This window comes from Neovison vison, chromosome 4, assembly GCF_020171115.1.
Source record: "Neovison vison isolate M4711 chromosome 4, ASM_NN_V1, whole genome shotgun sequence".
In the NCBI taxonomy this organism is placed as follows: Eukaryota; Metazoa; Chordata; class Mammalia; order Carnivora; family Mustelidae; genus Neogale; species Neogale vison.
The window spans coordinates 220023258-220048839 of NC_058094.1; the positions used below are offsets into that span (position 1 = coordinate 220023258).

Here is a 25582-nt window from a genome sequence, read left to right on the forward strand (position 1 = left end):
GCCCTGGAGCCCAGCCTTGTGTCCTTCTCTGACTCTCAAGAATAAAGTATGCCCATCCTCTACACCTTCCAATACCTGCATCACCTAGACTTATTACCATGATTCCCCTTAAAAGAGTGGTCATAGGGGTGCCCAAGTGGCTCAGTTGGTTGAGTGTCTTGCCTTTGGTCCCAGAGTTCTGGGATCCCAGGATTCTGGGATCAAGTCCCATGTGGGGCTCCCTGCTCAGTGGGAAGCCTGCTTCTCCCTCTGCCCCTGCCCCCTGTTCATGCTCTCTCTCTCAAATAAATAAATAAAACTTTTTTTTTTTTTTTTTTTAAAGAGTGGGTACTGGACCTCCAGGGGGTGGTGAGGCCAGGCAAGACAGCAGCCTTCGAATAGAGCATTCTACTGTTCAGTGAGCACCTACCAAGTCAGTTGCAGGGATTCAGAATTTATTGAAACAATTGCACACTTTGAAAAGCTCACAGTGGAAGAAAGGTACATAAACAGAAAGTTACTATATAAACAGCTAAAGGTTTGAATGGGGGTAGGAAGGAATGCTGTGGATACACTGTGGAGACAGCCTCCACAGTAGGTATCACTACGGGCATGGCTTTTGAAGAATCAACAGTTAACTGGGCCAAGAAGCAAGCACAAAAACGTCTTACAGGTCTGCCGAAAACAAGTTCAAAGAAATGGTACTTTGGCAGCTAAAGCACGACAAGCCATTCCATGCCCACAGCAAATCATGCAAAGCACTATGTGATCTAGAGATTAAATAAACCGTGGCCTCTGCTCTAGGCATAAAACATATTAACTAAATACAAGACAAACTACTCACAATGCAGTAAGCATTGAGAAGAGGAAACTGAATAGAACTCTGGTCCTGAGTACAAAGATCATTGGGGTGAGGGCGGGGACACAGGAGCACTCTCATTAAAAAGAGGGTGGACGGTGTTTAAAAAAAAAAAAAAAAAATCAAGGTTCGGCAATAACAAGTCAGTTGTGAACAGAAAGGGGAGGAGGAAGCCTGCGCGTGAACTGAGGGATTGGAACAGAAAAGTGGGTGGAGCCACTGGGCTCCACCCCCGCCCTCCCGCTCCCCTACAACCTACTTTCTGCAGAGTCGGTCTGGACAGGTGAGGGAGGAATTCCTAACACCGGTGAGAAGGGTTGGAAGGCCATGGGATTGGGGTTAGGGTTAAAGCAGGGGATCTGGCCCCTACCTAGAGTTTGTGGCTTCTTGCTATGCAGAGTTCAGGGAATTCCTAATGGGTTGGTTTTGGGGTACAACTGCCTGGGCGTTGCTGCTGTGTTGCAGAAGGAAAAGGCTTCTCCCCACCAGCTTCCTACCCCTTGCGGTAACTACAGGCAGGAAACTTGAAATCTGAGCTTCCTGAGTTGAGGTCCATAAAGGATGGGATACCCTGGCAGATATGGAGAGATCAGGGGTTATCTGGGCCTCTGTCCATTGCCGTAGGCCTTTGTAAGAATCTCATAGTTGTGTCCCTTTGTTGTATCCGTGTGTACTTTCTCCCCCTCAACCAGAGCATGGGCTGAGTGGAAGAAATGGGAAGATGGGGTCAGACAGGGTAAGTGCTATTTCTCCCCAAATTCCCTCTCCAACAGTATCTAACTGGGAAGATGGGGGTGGGTAGGGTGGAGGTCCAATGCAGAGCAATTACAGAGAAAAGGCAGGGCCTGCCTCATCACTTGGATTCCAGTGTTCTTGAGCACTGAGGCCCCAGGCAAGGCACCGGGTCTTGGGTGGTGTAGAAAGATAGAGCTGGAAGGGACAATGCAGAGAAGGAAGAACTTAGAAAGGCAGGGCCATGAAGGCTGCTAGGGTTATTTCCTGGCTACTCCACACATGCTGATATCCTGGGACAGCAGTGTGATCCTAGAGAGAATTACAAAACTGAAGGGAACCTTGAAGATCATATATTTGGGCCATCTGATTTGAGACTGAAGAACCTAAAACCTAAAGGTGTCTAATGTGGTTACTTTGGAATATGATGCGGCAGACTCCTGTCAACTGCCAACTGCTGGTTTAGACATACTGTCTTTTTGCAGGAGCCTGGGGAGGGGCGATGGTGCCAAGCCAGTTGTGGGGGAGACTGGAGAAGCCGCTTCTCTTCCTGTGCTGTGCCTCCTTCCTCCTGGGGCTCACTTTGCTGGGCATACAGCCAGACATCACCCCCGTTGCTTATTTCTTTTTCGCCTTGGGTGGCTTCTTTTTGTTTGTCTGCCTCCTGGCCTGTTCTCTGGAATGGGGATTCCGATCAATGCAGACGGAGAACCCAGGGGCCTCGGGCAATGCACGGTGAGTTAAGGGGTGGGTAGAATTCTAGGAATACAGGATGGACTCTTCCCCTCCCCCCAACCCCGTGTCCCTCTAATCTCTCAGACCTACAGCTCTGCTTTCCTGTTAATTTTATCTATGAGGGAGTGGGTGGAGTCAGGGGTGGGTGGGTCTTTTGCCAATAGAAGATAGTAAAGGGGAAAAGGACTCCTTTCAGGAGATCACCAGTGACTTGTTTCTTCTCCCTCAGCGACAATGAAGCCTTTGAGGTGCCAACCTACGAAGAAGCTGTGGTGCTGGAATCACAATGCCGCCCCCAACAGCTGGATCAACCACCCCCCTACAGCAGTGTTGTAATCCCTCCAGGACTTGAGGAAGGACAGCCCAGCCATCCAGACGGCCCTGACAGAGCGAGACTAGGAAGGCGAGTGGGCTCAGAGGGGTCTGTGACTGGAAGAATTCCAGTCAGCCTCCGGCTGCGGGGACCCCGGGTCATGTCCACTGCTCCTGATCTGCAGAGTTTGGGGGTGCACCCCACGTTGGAGCCTCTTACTCCACCCCCTGACTATGATGTCAGCTTTGATCAACCGGATGATGATGATGTTTTCTTTGAAAACAACTGGACACCCCCCTAAAAGACTTTCCCACGATATATTATCATCTCTGCACCAGACCCATTCATGCATTTGAACCAACATTTTTCCAGTTCCTGCTATGTGTCAGGAACTGTGTTTCTGCGTGGGGAAATGAACACAGAGGGGAGTCAGGCTACCGTCTTTTCCAGCGGGGATGTGTGTGGCACAATTTGAGTATTCAGGTAACGTTCAGTGACCTACCCCGTATCCGGTATTTCCAGAGTTAAATGGAGGGTGAGAGGAGGAGTGATCCAGAGAATCTGGAGAAGGAAGAAGAGAAACATCTGAGTGACAACTTTGTTGTTTCTGTTCTGGGTGCTTCTCTCTACCAGCTCAGTTAGGCTTTCCAGCCATAGGAGATGTTAATACCCTTATTGGAAAAATGAGGGTCCCAAGGGACAGTGAAGTTTAAGAACTTGCACAGGGCACGCTGCTAGTGAACAGCATAAAAATTATTTACCCTCTACTCTTCTGATCCCAAATCCTATTTTATTTTCAAATACAACGTCACCCACAAATCTCAATCTTTACCTTGGACAATTGCTGGACAGGGGTGGGAGACATCCTATGGACAGAATGGGGAATAGTTGTGTCTACAGGCAGTGCGGGCTGAGTGTGACCAAGCGTGCCCAGCCTCCTGGATAAACAAAGCTGAGACAGCTTCTGCCCAGGGGCCGGAGAGCACTCTCTAGTGCTTGCTAACGGGAAGCAGTGGAGTAAATTGCCCCAGGGGGAGGGGCTTCCGATTCTGAGATGAGTGGATGAGGCTGAGAAAGGAGAAAACAGGAGCTTGGCGAGGGGTGGCGGAGGATCTAAGGTTCCCTCTTGAATCACCTGTGAAGCTGGAGCCACCCGCACGGTGTCTAACCGTTAAGCCTCACCCCTGTGTTCTGACCACAGGGTTTTAGCCCAGCCCCCGGTCCGGCTTCCTCGGATCCCACCAGAACACCAGATTCTCTGGAATCGGGCTGTGGCTGCGATGTAGGTTTTAGCCCCTGGGAGCTGCCTCCTCAGGGGTGCGCTCCCCACTTCGTCACTCGCCCACTGTGCGGCATCTAACAACGCCTTCTAGTGCTCTCCATCTCCTCCTTACCCTGGCCCTAATAGTTCAACTTCAATAAAATCAAAAGTCTGGCCAAACCCATCTCGGTAACGTGCTTCCAGTAGGCGGGTGAAGCAAGGTGGGAGGCGCCGGAGAGCCAGCCGTGATTTCCGCGGGAACCAACGACCAATCGCATTTCCGCGTAGGACGGAGCGTCTCCGCGTTACCCCCGCCCCTTCCCTTTCCGCCAAGTGCGCTCTCTCATCCCATTGGACGGCACGTCCAGCGCGAGAGCTCCGTGCCTGCGCGCGCACCGGCGACGGGAGGGGCGGGGCAGGCCTCGCGTAGGGGTGGAGCTAGGAGAAGCAATGCGCAGGCGCAGTGTGCGCTGCCGGACCGGGGAGGGATGCAGAGGGCGCCAGGGTTTTCGATTTGTTTGGATTGTGGGCGGTTCGCGCACAGCCCGGGAAAAGCGGTAAATGGCGGCGCCGAGCACGGCCTCTCGGCCTGCCCTACAGCGAAAGGCGCTTATGGCCGCTGACAGAGGGCGCCGGTGAGTGAAGGAGGGTCGCAGAGGTCCTTCATGGGGCCGAGGGAGGGGAGTGCGGATCATGGCCCCGGCGTCCCCAGCCCTTGGCATCCCTGGAAGCGGCCGTGTCCGCCCTTGGTGCCAAGGGTGGGAGGCCGGGTTGAGCCCCCGAGGGGCGCGCGAGCGGCGGCCTCCCGTCGGCCTTGTCCCTCGTGAGCCGACCGCCCCAGCCTGCTTTGTCCAACCCACGGGGGCTCTGAACAGGAGGAGCTCTCCAGTTCTGCCACATCTCGGCTTCTCTTAAAGATTCTCCATCCTTTCTTTCCCCTTATTCTTTTATGACAAACTTTACTCTGTCCCCTTAAAAACGGACGAGACCTGCAAACCTCGGGATTCTGCCCGATGTGCATTTGACTTGGATTGAGTATAGCATGACACGTATTGCTTTGGGTGTAACGATCAGGTTTTCAGTGCGGTCGACACGGGCTTTGGGGTTTGAGTACTTTGAAAGGACAAGGTGGTTCCGAGACTCCGAGTGTGGCTCCGCCTCGGCCCCAGTTGGTTTGATTTCATGGCAGGCATCACCCTGGATAACATTTTTTTTTTAAAGATTTTATTTATTTATTTGCCATAGAGAGAGAGATCACAAGTAGGCAGAGAGACAGGGAGAAGCAGGCTCCCCGCTGAGCAGAGAACCCCATGTGGGGCTTGATCCCAGGACCCTGGGACCATGACCTGAGCCGAAGACAGAGGCTTAACCCACTGAGCCACCCAGGTGCCCCGCACCCTGGATAACATTTTAATGACTCCCGGTCCAGACCCAGAGGATCAGTTCAGGACTTTGGAGCCAGAACCTGCAGAAAGACAGAATCAAGACTTAATTCCCTTTGTGTCCTTTTCTCCTCTCCTTCCTCCCCTTCCAGTTGTGCCCTGAAGTTCTGGGTGATCATGGTTACTTTGGGAAAAGTCCATATTTGAGACTTTCACCCTAAAGTGGAGTGCAGGGAGGAGCAGGTGTGTGGAGAATGGGATAATGACTTCAGATTAAACTTAATGAGTTTCTGACTGAAAATTTAAGTCCAGAACTTGAAGGAGTCAAGAACTGGGAGTCAGTCGGTGCATCCTGTGTATGGATGAGAGTGAATAGGGACAGGCTCTTTGAGGGGGGGGTTCCTAATGGAATGTTAGCATTTAAGGGACAGTTAAAGATCTCGTAAAGGATCAGGAACATAGGAGGCAGAGAGAGGAACTGGAGAGAATAGTATCCAGGAAACCAAGGGCGGAGAAAGTTTTAAGGAGAAAACACTCCTGGAAAATTAAGAGAAGAAACTTGACCTGCCTCACCAATGATCCGTATCCTGAGGAAGTAACCAGCATCCAATTGTTGGCCTAATAACATTGTTACCAGAGTTTCATATATCCTGTCATTGTTACTGCTTTGGTGTTTTTTAAGGTGATTCTTAATTTTTTTTTTTTTTTTAATTTCTCTAGATGTATCGTAGCAGGTTTCTACCGAAGGTTTGGGGTCACAGGAGTATTTCTATAGTATAGAAACCTGAAGTTAAAATGGAGTTTCAGACATCATTGTCCCAAATCCCAGATTTAACCCTAGTTAGCTGCTTCCAGCCTTGGGAATGTTTTATAACTTCTCTGACTCAGGATCCCACATGCCACCTTGTTGGATCTCTCTTAGCAGTTTTAGGACTCCGTCTTTTCCCTCCTCAATAAATCTCTAACCTGGAGTCAAGCCAAGTACATCCTATAAATGCATGGTAGCTAAGTAATTTCTAAGATGCCCGTTTCCCCCCACACATACATATTTTAACATCTTTGAAAGCCATATGCATTTTTAAATAGTTTTTAACTTGCGAACTGTAGATGTTATCTCATCCTTTTCTCTCTGCCTTCAGGCCCTTACTGTTGTCATGTTTTCAGGAACTAACTAGGCAGGCTGGGGAGCTGTGCATTTATATAAACTAGGCACAGAGATGATAGTGTGTTGGAAATGGAATTTTTAAAATTCATAAACAGAAGCTGATTATATTTCCAAACCAATAAGAAAACCAAAGAATCCTTGAAATAAAGACACCCCTAATAAATTACCAAAACAATTCAACCTTTATGCTTTAACTCTTTCAGGTGATCTCAGGTTATGTTCATTGTGTTTGTCATGGGTGTTTATCTCCTGTGACTTTCTGTCATACTTGCTACTTACTCAGTTCTTAATTACAGGATTCTGACCATTTCTCGTGTCATTTTGTCACAGGAACTTAAGTTTAAAGACCACAGGTATAATTGGTACAAGTGGGCTGGAGAGTAATGTGTATGTGTCAGCCTGTCTCATTTATTTCCTATTAAAGCCAGCCATTGGCTTGAGCTTTTGCCATTGTATCAAATTATTTTATTTCTTACCCAGGATCGTCTTAACTCATATTATTTTTAGCAGCCTGGATAAATAATATGACAGGTTTTCTGGGGTAATCTCTCTTTTTTTTTTTTTTTTTTCAGTCTTTCATACAATTTTATTTTCTCTTTTCACCATTATAGTATGATACCCAAATTTTGTCTTAACTGGAGGGTCTGTAAACACAGGCTTAACCAGCCCTCTTACAGGCGGGGCAAATGCTGCTTCTTGAAATGGTCCCTCCGTGGAACCTCTGGTCATCCAGCCCACGTCGCACCCTTGCCTGGCTTTATCTTCACTATAATGTGTGGCCACTTCATTGAAAGTTATTCCAGACTTTAACTTTGCCATGGCCTGCTTGATTTTCTCATGTTCTTCACTCAGAATGTGTCTGACCTTTGCTATATTGCCACCACCTTTGGGTCCCTGAGCCTCCTTGTCAGAACTGTCACTCCCAGAGGCGGCTGCTCCCCCTTACCCTCTTCCCCCCCCCCCTTTCTCAGAACCACTTTTTTTCAACGGCCTGGAATAATCTCGTAGTTAAAATTGGTCTGTCGGACAGAGGAGTAGTCCTTCTTTTTTTTTTTTTTTTTTTTTTTTTTTTTTAGTAGTCCTTCTTTTGTGTGTATTTTTGTCAAGGTAGATATCTCCCTCCCCTAGACAGACTGTTCACTTCAGAAGATGGTCTCAGTGGAACATACTCCATAAAAAATTATACATGATTTCTTCATGATTAGTGTGTTACTGCTTAATACTATTTTGATTTTAACCAGACTCCATAAAATATGCCTAATACTCGTTATCGTAAGTCCCATTCTTTTTGTTCTTCCTACCCACTCCTTTTCCATTCTACTCTTCTGTGTCAGATCTTGTACTTGATGACCTTTCCCTCTGCCTTTCATCCGCAGGATATTGGGAATGTGTGGCATGCATCCTGACCATCAGGAAGCACTGAAAAAAAACCGAGTGGTGCTAGCCAAACAGCTGTTGCTGAGTGAACTGTTAGAACACCTCCTGGAGAGGGACATAATCACCTTGGAAATGAGGGAGCACATTCAGGTATTGGGAAGCAAAAGAGAAACACCAAATCAGTAAACTGGTCGTATTAGGGGGAGCAGAACACTATGAAGTGTGGCAAGGATATAGAACCTTAATAAGAAAATGAAAATGCCCTTCTACCCTAACGCCTTTTCAGAAAAGATACATAATTTTAAAATAATAGGAAAGACTGCCCCCATACATAGATTTCTTCTGTAAAAGGGTTCTTGAGATTACTAGGAAGGTCATCTGAAGAAATAGAATTACAGCTGAATAAGTAAATATGATTTTATGTTGTATTCTTTGATCTTAGGCCAAAGTGGGCAGTTTCAGCCAAAATGTGGAACTTCTCAACTTGCTGCCCAAGAGGGGTCCTCACGCTTTTGATGCCTTCTGTGTGGCCCTGAGGGAGACCAAGCAGGGTCACCTGGAGGATCTCTTGCTGACAACCCTCTCTGGTCTTCAGCACGCACGCCCGCCGGTATGGAGCCCTAGACATGTGGTGGTGTGTTGAGAAGGGTTAGTTTGGTGGGAAAGGAATTTTTGAGACAGGGTGGGGTAGGCTAGGTTATGGTTTTGTTCAAACTGCACCATCTCCCTAAGTCCTGGCATGGTGGGTCCTCATTTCTTACAGTTGAGCTGTGACTACGACTTGAGTCTCCCCTTCCCGATGTGTGAGTCCTGTCCCCCTCACAAGCAGCTCCGCCTGTCTCCAGGTGAGAATCAAGGAGAGAACACATCCCACAGATTGACTTTTTTCTTGACTGATATCTGACTTTGCCCTAGCATGATACCTGTTTTCATTCATACTGGGAACAGTCTTCTTTGCAAATTTGTTAGGGACTAGCAGCAGAGTTTAGTTGGGGGATTGGCTGGGCCTTGCTTCCGCTCTGTCACAGATGATTTTTTCCTTACGGCATTTGGTCCTTAGAGCAACTGGTACAAGTAGGAAATTCCAACACATGACTGGCCTGGCTCCTTGAAGCTGTTACTTTAGGATGAGCTGTTACATTATGGGCCATTAGCCTGCTGACTGAGTATCCTAGTGATTAGAACAAGGCTTTTATCAGATATCCCATTCAGTCATTCAGTGGGTTAAGCACCTACTGTGATTGGGCTCAATGCAGAGGATCCAGTGGTGAGCAAAAGCAGACAGGGTCTCTGGCCTCATGGAGCTTCTAACGTAGGGGAATGAGCAAGACCAGTAATTTGTAAAACCCCAGTTCAGCAGGGTGCCTTAGGTTATAATGAAGTACCGGGATTGACACATAGATGGTACACCAGTTTTTCGGCTCTCTGTGCCACAGATACTGTGGAGCATTCCCTAGACCACGGAGATGGTCCTCCCTGCCTTCAGGTGAAGCCTTGCACTCCCGAGTTTTATCAAACACACTACCAGCTGGTGAGTCCTCCAGAATGCAAGAAGAAAAGTTGGGAAATTAGACACCCTTCCTGGGTACCTGAACTTAGTTTACACATATACCCCTTCCTGCTTTGTTAGTCAGAAAGTCCATACTGATTGGTTGTCTTCTCTGAGCATTTCTCTATATTGACTTGGTGGGGTTAACAAGAATATGATGGCTTTGTTTACTTGAAATGTCTCATTTAGTTGGGGAAATGGTTTCTATCCATAAGAAGCTCTAATTGTCTCCCCTTTCCCCCAGGCCTATAGGTTACAGTCTCAGCCTCGTGGACTGGCACTGGTGCTGAGCAATGTGCACTTCACTGGAGAGAAAGACCTGGAATTTCGCTCTGGAGGGGATGTGGACCACAGCACTCTGGTCACCCTCTTCAAGCTCTTAGGCTACAAAGTCCATGTCCTACTTGACCAGACTGCGCAGGTACATCTAATGTGTACAGTAGAGAGCTGAGCAACACTGGGGCCAGACACATCCTCTGCCTCTCTGCCTGCTGGATAGGTCTTACTTGGTTACTTTCTTCTCCCTCCCTTTTTACTCGTTCTCTCCTGTCCTACCTTGCAACCTAGTTAAAAAAAAAAAAAAAAAAAGAATTAGGGCCAGCGAGCTGCTTCAGTGTTAACTTCTCAGAGTCACTGTGCTCTCCCTGGGTAATACTGATCCCAGATTGGGTTGTTACTCTCATATACCAGAGACTCAATTCCTAGTCACTCGGCATGTGAGGAGACCCTGAGATTCACCCAACTAGTCAGGAAAGATATTTATAAGCCGGGACAACACAGGACATTTACTCCTTGGTTTGACATTCTCGCTTACAAGCCCAGTTATTGATCAGTTATTATTACTTCGGCAGATGACATTGTTGCAAATGAAAGTTTGCTAGAACTGTCCATGGTGGTTTAATGAATGAATATGGGGAAATTCCTTACTCTGACCAGTTGTGTGACCACAGGACAGATCTTAGGGGAGATTACTTCTAAACTGGATTCCTGCAAATCACAAGCATTTTCATTATTCCCTGTTAACCCTCAATTACTGAGCTATACTGCTGATTTAGTTACCTTTAGGTATTTCTGTTCTGAAATTGATAGTAGCCTTATTAGTAAATAGATACTAATTATTCATCTTTTTTCCATTTCTATCCTTTCCTTTTTTTTTAAAGTTTTAATTTTAATTCCAGTTAGTTAACATAAACTGTTTGTTTCATGTATATAGTACAGTAATTCAACGCTTCCGTACATTACTCCCAAATCCCCATCTCCTGTCTCACCCATCCATCCCCACCCCTAATTCTTTATTTTGATTCCAGAATAATAGCACTTTCCTAAACTTGCCTTTGGGAGTGTCAGTGGTAAAATCAAAGTTTCTAGGACATTCACTTTGATTTGTTGAGGTACTGTTTTGTCTTCAGCATTGTCTGTGGTTTTTAATTCTGTATCTTAGCTATCTTCCATGGGAATGATTGTGTAAGAGCATGTGACTCTTGATCTTGGGTTGTGAGTTCAAGCCCCATGTTGGACATAGAGGTTACTTTAAAAATTAATTAATTTTGAGCACTTTATAATGGTGGGGGTACTTAGTTTGCTATACTAAAAACTTTTTTAAATGTGAATCTTAAATTCATAGGACCTCAGTTAGATGAGGGAGTCTTGACATCAGCAGAAGTAGAAGTACTTACCCTTATATTCTGAAGGACCAAGCAAGAGTAGACAGTGTATTCTATAGCAGTTAAGAGAATGAAACAATCCGCCTGGGTAGATCTGGTCAGAAGGATAAATGGAGGGTGTGAGACTTGAGCAGGACTTGAAAGAAGCTCCTCCAGCACAGAGGAGTGATGAATGGGTCCTAGGCAGGGAGAATGGCCTACGGATAGGAAATGTGTGTGTGATGTTAGGGACCTAATGGGTAAACCAAATGTCTAGGACAAAGGAGTGCCAAGAATAAGATAAGGATCAGAATGCCATGACCTTGAACTTCCATGTTTTAGAAAAACATTAGTAGGGGCACCTGGGTGGCGCAGTCGTTACGCGTCTGCCTTTGGCTCAGGTCCTGGGATCAAGCCCTGCATCGGGCTCCCTGCTCTGCGGGGAGCCTTGCTTCTCACTCTTCCTCTCCCTCTACTTGTGTTCTCTCTCTCGCTGTCTCTCTCTGTCAAGTAAATAAATAAAATATTTTTTAAAAAAAGAAAGTAAGAGAAAAACATTAGTAATTCTTTTAACAGAAAGGTGATATATTCACAGTGATGATTCAAGGCACCATTGAAAAGAAAGAAGTAGAGACCAGTGGCAGGGAATCCAGTGTGGAGTTGATACAATGCCAATACAAGATGTTGGGAGCCTGGACAAAACAATGGAACAAGAGGGAAATAATATGTGTGGAAAATAACACAATGGCATGATTGTACTATAAGAGCTTGGTAGTTAAATGATTGCATATGGAAGAAGACAGAAAAATTAAGTAAGGAATTGAGGGTTCTCAAGAGATGTCAGTACCAAAAATGTAGTTTGGGCATTACGTGTGTAGAAGAAATACTTTAAGTGATGAGAGTAGGAGATGTTGGAGGAGAGTCGAGTAACAAGAGCAGAAGGCATAGGACTGAATCTTGGGATGGAACCCTCCCTGTGCAGCCTCGTCCTCAGCTTTGGAGATTCAGAAATGTGAGGAGGACCTTGCAAAGTCGGTTTCCAACAGTGGCCAGTCAGATGCTGAGATACAGTTACAACCCAGTAGTTACAATGGGTATGATAATTTGGTTCTTTGGGCATCTGCACAGAGGACTCTCTTCGTAGTAGGACTTCTCAAGAGACTCAGCTCTTAAAAAAAAGAGAGAGATTCAACTCTTTTATCATCTGATTATTTGATGAGCCAAAGAGAACCAAAAAAATTAAGATCCTCCACCCCCCGTTATACCTTTTGACTTGAGAAATAATTGCATTTAAGTATAGTCTTAGCTAACCCTCTGCACTTGACAGTGCTGGACAGTGCGCTAGTATTCTCACCGCTTGTGTGGGTTTTCAGTTTTTCTCTTTGTCATCAAAGTCTTCTGTCACCATGCCTCCCTCCTGAAGTTACTAGTTCTAGAATTACAGTTTATCCTGTGCTAGGAAATGAGATACATTTTAAAGTGGCAAATTTCCTTTTACCATGTGGGTATTGATTTTTAACTTGCATATGGGTTACAGACTGCCTTGAAACTGTAAGGGTGCACTAGGGGCCATCCCTGGAGAATGCAGCTAGCCATAAAATTTTGCATATCATCTCAGAGGGTTTATAGTTTATTCCCTTGTGTCCCCCAACCTCCAGTCAAAAACACAGGCAAGAGTGAAGAACCTTGCTATTTTTAGAAGTGCTGTAATTTTATCAGAAATAAATCTAGAGATTCTGTTTTAAGCTGTGCTACTTTTGGAAAATTTCCCCCCAAATGAATAACCCCCAGTTACTAGTTGAGTACTGTTAAATTCGATTACTGAGGATGTATGTTCTCACTTGGGCTTTGTTGTCCTCTATTTACTGATCTAAGAGTCTCACTGAAGTTCAAAATGCTCATGAGTAGGTGCCAAACATACGTTTTTATTGCCGCCTTCCAGCAAAATTAGCATCAACTACTCTGTGTTAAAATTCCAAATAAATAAATGAAATCTTTACAAATGAGAATTCTCTTATGGTCAACTCCAGAACATTCATACTTCTGTAGTCTCTTGAGATTATATATTCCTGAAATAAATGAGTTTGGACATCTTTTTATTATCGTAAGATTTCCAATATTATGATTGGCTTCTCTTGACCCAGAAAATGTACATACTTTTCAGTCAAGCCAATTTCTTCTTCATTTCCAGTTTAGTTACAGACTTCCAAGTCTTCTATACAATGGTCTCTGTTAGCTGCAAACAGAAGTATTCCACTCAGACCAGTAGTTCCCAGACTTCAGCATGTCAAAGTCACCTGGAGGGCGTATTAAAACAGTTTGCTGCGACCCAAAATTTTGCATTTCTTGCAAGTTTCCAGAACTACTTCGATGTATTATAGAGTGCGCTTTTTATTGGGAGCTGTGCCTGGTAACTTAAGTAAGGTGATGCTGCAACTGTCCTCCCTAGTTTGCTGTCATTGTATCTAATTATAGTTCACTAAAATTCATAGTAAAATGAACTTGTTTTCTCTCTTCTGGTCTCAAATAGGAGAGACCCCTCAGACTTCTTGAGTTGTAGAGGAGGCATAGGTTTTACAGTTTGTATTGGGTTATTTACTATTTGGTGCAACTTTCCGTTGGATGGGCCAGTTGCTTAAGGCAGAGTGATACTCATGTATGGCAACCTGGTACACCGTAAACAAGAGTCTTAGGTTGGACTAAAGATGGACCAGTAGTAGGTTCTCTGAAAAAATAACATTGCTACTCTGTGTTAGATAAGTACGTTATAAGAATGGCAGAATAATGCAGTATGTGCCAGACATTGTTATAAATCCTTTCTACATAGTATTTCTTTTAATCTTTATGAAATTGGAGAACATTTACTCTTAATTATCTTCTTACAAAATGACTATTAGAGATTTGAGGGGCCAAAAAACTGAACTCGTTTCACTTTGTGAACCCAGGGCTCAAACCCAAGTCTTTCTGCTCCTGTAGCCCATGTATGTGGCCATAGTCCTGTGCAGATTTCTCCAGACGGTGTGCTCTTCCGTGCATGGAGCATTTTACCCAGATACTGTCACGTCCCGGGGAACGTAAAATCTCAGGCCGAAAACCGCGTGGAAGTACTGCCATTCTCTATTATCATGATTCATGATTCTCTATTATCATGATTATCATGATTCCATTAGCCCTTTGTCAGAACAATTTACTTCCTTATGGCTGGATAGGTGTTTTACTCATTTATAGCTCACCTGGTGGTCCCCCTTGTGCCATTTATGTTTATATAGAGAGCCTTTGCTCTAAGAAAGGGATCAGATTGATGATTGGGGAGTGGAGTTAACTAGCACTTAATTAGCTTTATAAGTGTCTTGGTTTAGTCCAAGAACTCTTGACATATCTCAGTGAGTCTGGATTTTGTGAGATAATATTCAGAATTCTGTATCTGAAGTCATGCATCTTTCTGATGAGTCCACAGCCTTTTTTAGCCTTTCCTAGGGTGTCTGACTTCTCTTTTCATTGACCACAGTAATAAACAGCTTAGGGTTAGGGTTTCAGAAACCAAAGAAGGATTCTGTTGGTGCTGACTGCAGTGAACAACACTAAAATGTGTTTTTCCTCCAGGAAATGCAAGAGAAACTTGAGAACTTTGCCCAGTTACCTGCCCACCGTGTCACGGACTCCTGCATTGTGGCGCTTCTCTCTCACGGTGTGGAGGGAGGCATCTACGGTGTGGACGGCAAACTGCTTCAGGTGTGTGTCATTTGCGGCGACAGCTGTTCATGCTCGATGACTTCCCCTCCTGCCTCCCTGTCTCTCTCGTAACGGTTGCCGGAGTAGGTGGAGGACTCAGAAAGGCCTGCGGTCTGCTTAACCTCTCTTCTCTTTTCTGTCTTTCTGGCAGCTTCAAGAGGTTTTTCGGCTCTTTGACAACGCCGGCTGCCCAAACCTACAGAACAAACCGAAAATGTTCTTCATCCAGGCCTGCCGTGGAGGTGAGTGCCCTGGCAGGCCAGCACCTGGGTGGTGGCTCCTGGGCGGCCTCCCACCAGCTCTCACTCTCCTGTTTGCTCCTCTCAGGTGCTATTGGATCCCTTGGGCACCTCCTTCTGTTCACTGCTGCCACCGCCTCTCTTGCTCTGTAAGTGTCTCCCAATGCATGGGGTGTGCTGGGCCTCGGGCAGCCCACGGCTCTCAGGTTGGTCAGCTCTCTGTGCGCCACCATCTCCTCTTCTCAGGACTCTCTTTAGCGGTGCCTTTGCCTTCCTCCCGGAGAACTCTCACTTCTCCTGCGCTGTTAACTCTGGTGTGCTCGTTTTTGTTACCCACGGCAGTTAAGGAGCTTCTGTCTGTCTCTTCTCTCTCTCTCTCCCTTCGTACCCTTCCCCTTTTCTCCAGCCCTCTTCCCCTCTTCTCTTCTCATCTGCACCCCATCGTTGCCGCTTCTCTGCTTCATCCCTGTAGCGTGCAGGCCGGGAGTACGGAAGCCCCAGGCCGGGCCGTGGCTCTTACTCAGCCTTGAGCTGCTTCCATCCCTCTTCTTTCTCGCGTGCAGTCTCCTAACCTCGAAGAGCCGGGACACCGAGGCTATGCTCCGAAGACATGCCGGCACACTTCTTCTCCTAGAGGGAAACCGTAATAATTAAAAGCTCTGACCATTTTTAGCGATATCAAGTTAGAGAAGTTCCTTCATGTCCCTCCACCTTAATTTTCTCCGTATAAACTGTAGGTAGTAATCAGACCTACTTCATAATGTTGCTGTGATAATTGAATGGAGTAATATGTATGAAGGGCCTGTTTTGCACCTGGCTCATAGTCAGTCCTTAGAAGAGGCCAGCTGTGACTGTTAAGGCATGGTCCGTGGCCTCAAGGGGCTTATAGTTTGGTTTAAAGAGCACTTTGTCCTAACATTCAAATAATTCTTATCTCTCGTGTATTCAGCAAATATAAATGGTTAACATTATCTTTCTGATATCACCAAAGAATATAATTTATTATGGTCGTACAACATGACTAAGTTACTATCAGAAAAGCAGAAGAAAATGTGTGGTCTCTCAAACCACTACTATCTAAAGAAAGGAAAAAAACAGAAAGAAAATGTCTCTTTCAAAAGAGCCTTCCAGTTACAAAAAGATAATGCAAGTATACACGAAGTAGCTTGAGAATGATTCAGAGGCCTCAAGCAAGGGGATAATTAGTGAGTTACAGGCCATGCATATGAAGGAATAAGCAGTAAGGAATAGATTGTTTTAAGCCGGCTTAGTTTGAAGACATTTCATAAGTATTTTAATGTGGTAAGGCTTAATTTGGACCCAGAAGGATAAAATCTGCATAGGTGTGGAGTAGTCAATAGGGCCTTTCGGAGGAGACAGGGATACAAGATGACAAGCACACCAAGACTGAAAGGACAGCCGCCCTCCCCCAAAATGTTGTCCTGGGCCAGAAGTCTGCCTGGATCTAATTTAAAGAAGGGGCATTGGTAGGTGTGTAGTAAGATAAGGCTGGCTGCAGGCAGGACATCCAGCTGATGATAAACCTTTAATCAAACTGAGATTTGGGGCTTCAGCAGATAATAGTGTGGAGCTGTTGGTAGCTCAAGAAATAATGTGAGGGATTCTTTTCCAGGACGATTACCATGCTGGAGAGCTACAGTGAGGAAAGAGTTTGTGAGGGCAGGAACTTACTGTTTATTCACCGGCACAGACCCAGGGCACTGTCTCATACATGGTAGCACTTAATAAATATTGAACAAAGGGATGAAAATTAATCTTCTCAAAAACTGTAGCAGTCACACAGAAAATAGATGGGATTTTGTGTTACTGGGAGAAGCAATAACATTTATTGATTAATGGATCTGAACCTCAAAGCCAAGAAAGAAAGTTTCCTTTTCCTTGAGGGACACATTTAGATTGGCCTATTGCCTTCAGGAGGTATTACTGGCAAAATAAAATGAAATAAAGACATTTATGATCATTTTCTCTTACTATATTCAGAGATATATATACAGTGTCAGATCTGGATAGGGAGAATCGCTCTTTCCTGAGGTAATCTGAATCTTCTCTCTAAAATGAAATCCTTCAAGAGCTGACCTTGGAAGATTTGAACTCCCCTGTCTACTGTCGTACTTAGTAGTTACTAGAACTGATGTCTCTAGAATTACTCTCCTTTCTGCAGCTGCCTGGCTCCGAAACTAGAGTGTGAGGTCTGTAAGGCCGGGAATCTTTACATCCTGGGCCTTAATGCAAAATAGTGCCTGACACATGGCGGTTGCTCAGTAACTTTTTTTGGGATCAGCGAATTTTGGTCAATTCCCCGTAATTCTTCAAGCTTCACTTGCCTTTTGGGCTCTCAAGTGTTGCCTGGCGTAGGAATAGTGTGAAAGACTTCGCTTTCTTGTTTTTGGTGTGTTGAGCTGTGTGTATTCCCTGTCTCTTTTTCCTCCTGACGGTACCCACCTACCTCCAAAATAAAACAGCAACATCCAAAAAAGAGTATGTCTGGGCATAGGTAAGGCCTGGGTCAGGAGGTTGGACATGTAGTCCAGGTATGTTGAAAATTGCTAAAATTTAGTAAGTGTTCTTTTTCAATCATATAGAAGAAAATAATCAAATTATCCCAATTTTTAAGTTTTTCCTTTTACAAATTTCTCTTAAATCTTGGATGCCTGCCACAATTTGACTTATGAAATTAACAAGGAGTAAGTAACCTAAAAATACCAAAAGATTTAGAAAGTGATCACTTTCGGGTTTTTTTTTTTTTTTTTAAAGATTTTATTTATTTATTTGAGAGAGAGAGACAGTGAGAGAGAGCATGAGCGAGGAGAAGGTCAGAGAGCGAAGCAGATTCCCCATGGAGCTGGGAGCCTGATGTGGGACTCGATCCCGGGACTCCAGGATCACGCCCTGAGCCGGAGGCAGTCGTCCAACCAACTGAGCCACCCAGGCGTCCCACTTTCGGGGTTTTTAAAATTTTTTTTATGGATATATAGATTTGAGGTGATTTTCATACATCACGCATGTAGTAATCATGTTATCCATTTATTAACTTGGTTTTCCTATTTATATCTAAAATTGATTTGTCAGCATTTAATTATGTATTGTCATAAAAAGCACTGTGACTTCCAGGTGTATTGCTAATTGAACAAATAAAGACATAGGATTTTTAGTTCTGATCACAAGGAGTGTTTGATTGGCAATTTCCGTCTTGCTCCGAGTGGATGAAGCTGGGCAGGAATGGGAGTAATGATGATTTTTTTTAATTCATCAGCCGGAGATTGGAGGCAGCAGCTGGAAATGGCTCTTCCCAGTCAAGGTGACAGGGAACTCTGGCTTGCCTGTGGCAGGCTCAGGAGCCATGGGAGGAAGTAACGTCTTTGTCCATTCTGTCTGCCTTTGCTACAGATGAAACAGACCGTGGGGTGGACCAGCGAGACGGAAAGAACCACACCGGATCCTCGGAGTGCGAGGAGAGTGACGCCAGCAAAGAGGAGATGCTGAAGGCCCGACTGCCCACGCGCTCAGACATGATCTGTGGCTATGCCTGCCTCAGAGGTATGCGGGGCGCCCAGAGGGAAGTCCCGTGCTGCGCTCCCAGAGACGGGCACATTTGCCCCCAGGCTCTCTGAGCGGGGAGGGTCCAGGGTGCCAGGGAAGTCAAGTTTGGGACATCCAGCCGTGTAAGCTGTCCTGTGACCTTCACACTGTGGGTGGCACCATCCTTGTTGCAGGGACTGCTGCCATGCGGAACACCAAACGGGGTTCCTGGTATATCGAGGCCCTCACCCAGGTGTTCTCCGAGCGGGCTTGTGACATGCATGTGGCCGACATGCTCGTGAAGGTCAGTCATCTCCGTCCGGCTCTGTCTGCTCGGGTTCTGCCCTCCTGCCTCGCCCTATCTGTCATCCTCTCTAGCCTGCCCCTGGTGCCAAGAGGCTCAGACCGGGGGACGGTGGGTTTCTGTCTCTGCAGGTGAACGCGCTCATCAAGGAGCGGGAGGGCTACGCCCCTGGCACGGAGTTCCACCGCTGCAAGGAGATGTCCGAGTACTGTAGCACCCTGTGCCGCCCCCTCTACCTGTTCCCGGGCCACCCTCCCACGTGACGCCGTGCCCACAGCCCTGCTGCGTGGAGGCCTGATGGGACCTGTCCTCTTCTGGTGCGCGGTGTCTCTTCCCCCTCAGGGACTGGGAATCTCCGGGGCTCGTGGAGCACGCCCGCCCTCTCCGCCTGGGTGCGCGGGGCCACGGGCCAGCTCCTCCTGTGGCAGCTCCGTCCCTGTAGAGCGGACTCGGGCCGGACGGGCAGCTGCAGTAGAGGAGCCTGGCGGATGATATTAAGAGCTCAGTGTCTTTATGGGGAGAGGGCATGTGGGTTTCCCCATGGTTTGTGTTCACTTCCTGCCCCAGGTCTTTGGTAGACAGCACTTTGGTAATTGCTTTTATTACATTAGCTAAGATGTTTCGGAGACCATCCCCTGTCTTTCTTTTTTCTTTCATATTTCCACCACATTTATCCCAGACTGAGAGTTTGGAAAGCATTCTGATTCAAAGTAGGCATTTATCATTTTGCCTCAAAAGGGCAGACAGGACGGGCGGCACATTGCTTCCACATGTGTGGTCGGGACCGCAAGGCCACCCAGTGCAAGGCCGGGGTTCTCTGCTCCACAGTTGGCTCCTTTGGGCTCAAGGAATCCTACTGAGGATTTCTGGTACCTGGAACTCCTTGATCTTTGCTCAGGGAAGTTCCAGAGTTTTCTTAATCAGAGATTCTGTCTCTGAGCTTGGTTACTAAGATGAACCTCAGCAGCGAGTGTTAGCAGAGGCAGATAAGGGTGGTATGCTTCCTCATACTCAAACCTGTCACCTTATCTTTTGCTTCCTCTGAAATGTCCTTGTTTTTTAAAAAAGCATCCTAGTTGTTATCTCCCTACTTCCTGTTTCTCCCCTTTCACCTTTTTCTCATCCTGTTTACTGCTACCGCCAAATCTATCTAACATACTGCTTTAAGTGGATCATTTGGCTGCTCACAGATAGAATGTGGTAGCTTGTTCCTGCTTTCTGTTTCAGTATTAAGTCCCCTTTGATTTTATATGGCCCGTTTTCCCTTCTCCCAGGTCTCCATCTTGGGCTGTTGGCTGTACGTGCTGTGTCCCCTAGGAACCTTCTTTATCTGTGCCACGTGTCCTGCTTTCCCTGTTCTTCAGGGACTTCTCTTGTCCCTCCAATCAGATCTCTATATGACAGATTTTGGTTTGGGGTTTTTAAATATAAATCTGATCATCTCACTCCCCTGCTAAGATTTCTGTCATACCTGAAGCAATGTCCAAACTCCTAACGTCGGCCTGTATGGGTCCTACCTTCCCCTTGAACCTCATTAAAGGCTGGTTTCCTTCTAAGTGACTGTCCCAGCGCCATCCTCAGTTTCTCAAACATTCTGAGGTCCTTCCCGCCCTGGACCATGACACACTTTTCTGGGGTCTGCTGAGCTCCGTTCCTCACAAGTGTTGGCTTACATGCCACCTTCTTATGGAGGCCTTTTTGGGTCATTCTGTCTAAATAATCTTCCGTGTTTCTTTATTACTGCATCCTGTTGAATTCCTTCACTGCACTTAGCGCAATTTATAATTACGTTTTTGCTTGCTTCACTTGGTCATTTCTGTTGCCCCTACTAGGCTGTAAGCTCCCTGAGGATAGAAACCTTATCTCTGTTTCTTTTGTTCACCAGTATATACCCAGCACCTGGCACATGGTAGGTCTTCAATAAATGCTTTTGGGTGAAGGAAGAAAGCAACCCTGACTAGAACCCTACTTCTGGACAAAATTTCCCTTGAACAATATACACAGTTTAGTATTTACACTCTAGGTTTTTCCAGGTGTTTTGTTTTATCCACTGATAGTCCTAGCTCGTGAAGACAGCTGTCACATGTCAGACGCCATCTTCCGCATCTCCCATGATCGCTGGCACAGTGCTCAGCCTGTAGTAGTTCAGGTGCTCAGTAAATACTTGTTGTGTGAGCCGGGGGGTGGGGAGGGTTGGACACTTCTGCTGAGTCCTGCTCTTGGATCAGTATCATATGGAAGTATTTAGGTGATAGAACCTTTCCATTTCCCACTGCCAGGATTTTATATTGCCTCCAGGTGCCAAATAAATGCTCGTATTTATTGCTGATGTGTGCCTGACATCTCTTTTTCCACAGATAATCTTCTGAAGTTCATATATTCTCATTTTCTTGGCCCTTTACAGCACTCCTCACCACCTCCCAAGGCAAACCGAGCTGAACACCCTTCTTTGCTGCCACGATCTTTGTGACATACACAGGTGGGGGCCCATCTTAGCTGTCATGGCCATAGGCAACTGCCCAGAATATAGCTGACACTGGGATTTCTCAGGGTCAGAGGAGACCTGAGCGTTATTAGCAAGCAGTGTTGGTTCTGGATTATGTAGATTATGGGATAGAGGCTGGAGAAAGAGATTGGGCTGGAATTACAAAATGGTGAGGATTATAGGATCTCTGTGGCCCCAAGTTGGATTTAAGGTTTTCCAGAGTGGACATGGACTATGAGAGAACTCAGGGCAGCAGGAAAGAGATCTAAGCAGTGGGCTCTGCAGGTTGGTAAATTCTTGGGTTGCAGTGTGTCCAAAGTATGTGCATGGAGAGACGAGTATGTAAGTGCATGTGGGCCATGGAAGGAGATGGAAAATTCTTTAGGAGCATCTTGGTAGTAAGCATCAGTGGGACCTGGGGGAGAGCGGTTGGGATATAGGAGGAGAAGGAGGAAGATCAAAAAGAGATGAAGTTGAGCCGAGGCAGATCAGCAGGTGAAGGGAGGCGAACTGGCTGAAAAACCCAGAAGGCGTGAGAAGCCGCCTGACGCTGCTTGGCTGTACCCAGGGGAAAGCAGGGGCTGTCCTCAGCGGAAGAAGGGCTGCAGAGTGTTGAAGAGGTTAAGAAATTACTGGAGCCATAGGAGTGAGCAGAGTGCCCATTTCCAGCATAAGCAAACTTTCTGGAAGTGTACGTTTGTGGGAATTACAGAGCAAGGTGCTGGTTTGTGACTCGGATCGCGTGTCCTTCCCACCCCGCCCTTGAAGGAGAGCATCGGGTCGAATTTCATAGCTCTCTTCCCTTCCCCCCTGCTACCTCTGCCAGGGATTCTCTGCTAAAATTATCCCCCTCCCTGAGCTGGGGGCTGCCCTTCTCTGCTGCTCTCCTCCGTCCTGCTTCCTCTAAGGGGGAAGAGGACGCGCGGGTCAGGAGAGCGGAGCCTCGATTTGAGGGGCGGGCAGGGCAGGCATCTGCCAGAGGAGGAGCACAGCAATGATGGCCACGGCAAGGGACCACTTTCACCTCCACAGTCTGCCCTCCCTGCGGCCCACGATCTAGTCATTTTCCCAGTCATTTGTTTTGTTTTGTTTTTTTCCAGAAGGAAATGAGGCTCAAAGACTTCAAATACACAAAAAAAGGAAGAAATGTAGCTTTAAGGCCACGAACTTTAGACTTAAATAGGTTTTGAAAGCTGGCCCAAACCTCTTGAGATACTGGAGACCTTGGCTAAGATACCTAAGCTCATGGAACCTCAGTTTACCTTAGCTAAGAAGGAGGGAAATTATTTCTCCCTCAGAAGGTCCCTTTGAGGATTAAAAACATCAGGCAAACTCACATCATGGTGTTAGCAGGGGTTAGCACACTACAAACACTTAAGGATCTGCCACAGTGAGTTTCAGTTCTGTGATGCATTCATACTCAGCGCTTACTCTTGGGGGCAGACACTGGTGAGTTTTCTTTTATTACCATAACCCCCCAAGTTACTGCCTTTCTGTAGAAACTGAGGTCAGGATGTGAAAATGTTACCTTGAATGTATGCTTCTTGCTAACAGTATTGTGTTTGGGGCTTCCTGGCATGAGATTTTTTTTTTCCCCCTCACTTTTTGGGGAAGAAAGATTTCTCCCACTGAACTGGGAGAATGAGCCTGAGACCAAAGACTATTACATCTTTGTGCCAGCTAGGTAGAGAATAGGCAGAGAGTGTATCATGTTTGAAAAACCAGAAGGGGGAGAGAGAGACCTGTCCAGGGCTCTCAGGAAGGCCTTCTGTAGGCCTTGGAAGGGACCAAGGATTTGTCAAGATCTGTGGGGCAGGGTCCAATGGGAAGCAGAGGAGAAATGACTACCAGTGAGTACATCTAGAGAGAAAGTGTGGGGTGAGGGGGTCACTGTTGCCTAGGTGATACTAGGAAGGAGGTGGTCCAGGTGCCAGGCTGGATGTGCAGAGGGAAAGTGACAGCCGGAAGCCCTTAAAAGAGTAATGGTGTGTCGTCCAGTGGGCTGGGGGGCCAGATTTGAAGAGGTCTGGAAACAAGGGTGTAACCCAGAAAGTTCATGCTTAACTCGATGGAATGCCAAGGGGCTGGCTCGCTCACACCCACCTATACTCCAACGCACACTTTCCCCTCCACATGTGTTCCGTATGGTTATTTTTGACAACGTTCCTTCAAATAGCAATTCCAGAAGCCTCTAGGTTTTATTTGGTATCATGGACCTCAAGAAAATCAAAATATCAGAAGAATACTTACCTTACACAATATACATACCTAATAGAATGCATGCGTGCTTACAAGTTTGTTTCCAGATTTTGGAGCTTTTCACAGAACTCCCCAGAAACCCATCTTCCAAATAAGACCCTAAGCACCGGTCCCTGTGAGTTGCTGGGTGGAGGGTAGTCATAGTCTACATTTTATTTTCTTATTCTCTTAAAGGATGGTAGCCCATGAGATTTTAACTCTGTGATGTCAAACTCAAGATCATTACAAATCCTTACTCTCTAGCATTAGCCACTGTACATTTCCTTGACCCTCCCAATTTCAGGCTCTGGTCTTTAGAATTACAGCTGGCATTTCTACTTGGTTTGGTGGAATGAGGATTTTCCTGGTCCCACTGGCCTTCAAATCTTGGAATCTGTAACCAGGTCCTGATTTTCTAAGGAGTAGTAAAGAAATAGTAATTGTGTTCTTGGGATTATTGATGTCCTTGTAAAGACTGGCTCCCTTCAGGAGAGCCATGCCCCACAAACAGGTGACAGTCTTTCTGTTTCTGAAACCCCCCAAAGAATCCACCTTCACCTTGGCACTGTACTGTCCTTATTAAGAAATATTCCTTTCATTTTATACCTCATACTTAGATGTTCATTCTGCCTAGAGAGAAGGTGAAAGTCACAGCCTTCAAGTCTCTCAAACTATCATATTTTTTTAATCATTGCTGGTGGATTATAGGCCTTCAAGCTGTAGGATTTATGTTAGAAAACATGCTTCTTTTAAAAAAAAAAAAAAAGATTTATTTACGTAAGTAATCTCTATACTCAACACGGGGCCCAACTTACAGCCCCAAGATCAGGAGTCATATCCACCAGGTGAGCCAGCCTCGTGCCCCAGACAACCTGCTTTTAACGGCATCTGTCTCCCCTGCTTTGGGCAGATTCGGTTAGCTGAGATCGAGATTTAACTGTAGACCAGATGATTGGTGTCCCTATTCTGCTATCCCTGAACTTGGAATATTCTGGGGCAGATCCTACTTGGTGACAGATTCTAAACTATACATTGGCTCGTGTTTGTAACTAATTCTGAGGTGAAGAGTTCACAGGGGAAGGAATGTCCTAGGAAAATCAGTTTTTTTAAAAAAGTGACAGCAGATAAAGTAGTTTGGCCTTGGCCAAAATCTGTTTATTGATCGGAAAAGGGAAGAAGAGCCGAGTACTTCCCCGTCATCTTTTATGTTTGTGGGACTCATGATGAGATAAACTTACTCCCTGCCCCCGACTCCGGCCTCCTGCAGGCCTCTGGCCCACTTCCCCTTCTCCCCTGCTATCTAACCTGCCATCACAGACCTAGGCAGGTGCTCCACAGTCTAAGTAGAAGCTCAGTCCCTCCGTGAAGAGTCCAGACTTCTGGTGTGATTGACATATCTGTCTGGGAAGTGGGAGAAAGGCCAGAATCCATGGCTGTTACCCCTGCTTCCCACACCCAATGGGTAATAAGGGTGGGGTCAAGGGGATGACACCAAAGCATTATTAGCAGCATCTGGCAGATAGAAATAGCAAAGCTGGAGGAGAAAACTGAAAATCGGATGGCTTGGGAGAGCTGGTCCAACAGATGAGGACTCAGTCTTGGGAAGATACTGAGCTGGGAGCAGCCCAACAGGAAAAGATGCCAGAAAGGCACCAGTTACTCTCTCCGGTGAGTTACCCTCCCGTGTTCCCAGACATTAGTCACTCCAGCGGCCACCCCTCACCTCTCCACGCGTGGAAGAGGGTGCAGATCTGCCACTCCCTGGGAGCAGGTTGGAGAGCTGCGGAGCTGCCGTCTGTCCTGGTCTGAGCAATATTTATAGAGGGCCCAGTGCCTTGGGGCTGGAAGCCTCCTTGTGGCTATGGAGGGGGACAGTGCTGCTGGCCCTGCTGAGGGAATTCCCTGTGGGGCTGTCCCTCAGGTTCTCCTCCCAGCCCCTCCCCCATACTGCTCACACCTGCTTCGACCCCAAGCAGATCAGATGTGGCAGTGGGGGGGGGGTCATGTGACAGAGAGATGCCTATAAATAGCTGGGGGTGGGCATGCTGC

General features: G+C 46.4%; 2 protein-coding genes across 6 annotated transcripts; both read left to right on the forward strand.

The window, feature by feature from the left end:
• Positions 1 to 368: 368 nt before the first annotated feature.
• Positions 369 to 2957, forward strand: TMEM139 (transmembrane protein 139). Of its 4 annotated transcripts, none has more exons than XM_044246765.1 (4): positions 369 to 1145; positions 1531 to 1574; positions 2056 to 2305; positions 2535 to 2957. In XM_044246765.1, the coding sequence occupies exons 3-4, from the start codon at positions 2073 to 2075 to the stop codon at positions 2917 to 2919; spliced, it is 618 nt and encodes a 205-aa protein (XP_044102700.1). In that variant the 5' UTR covers positions 369 to 1145; positions 1531 to 1574; positions 2056 to 2072; the 3' UTR covers positions 2920 to 2957. The 4 variants fall into 4 exon arrangements, with proteins under 4 accessions (XP_044102700.1, XP_044102699.1, XP_044102702.1 ...); XM_044246767.1 differs by having other exon boundaries at positions 876 to 1121; XM_044246764.1 differs by lacking the exon at positions 1531 to 1574 and having other exon boundaries at positions 371 to 1145.
• Positions 2958 to 4352: 1395 nt separating this feature from the next.
• CASP2 (caspase 2) lies at positions 4353 to 21139 on the forward strand. 2 transcript variants are annotated; one of them, XM_044246768.1, is made up of 11 exons: positions 4353 to 4514; positions 7803 to 7953; positions 8246 to 8413; positions 8567 to 8648; positions 9240 to 9334; positions 9597 to 9773; positions 14599 to 14727; positions 14879 to 14969; positions 18375 to 18524; positions 18701 to 18810; positions 18942 to 21139. In XM_044246768.1, the coding sequence occupies exons 1-11, from the start codon at positions 4441 to 4443 to the stop codon at positions 19071 to 19073; spliced, it is 1359 nt and encodes a 452-aa protein (XP_044102703.1). In that variant the 5' UTR covers positions 4353 to 4440; the 3' UTR covers positions 19074 to 21139. The 2 variants fall into 2 exon arrangements, with proteins under 2 accessions (XP_044102703.1, XP_044102704.1); XM_044246769.1 differs by lacking the exons at positions 18375 to 18524; positions 18701 to 18810; positions 18942 to 21139 and adding an exon at positions 15055 to 15119.
• Positions 21140 to 25582: the final 4443 nt, after the last annotated feature.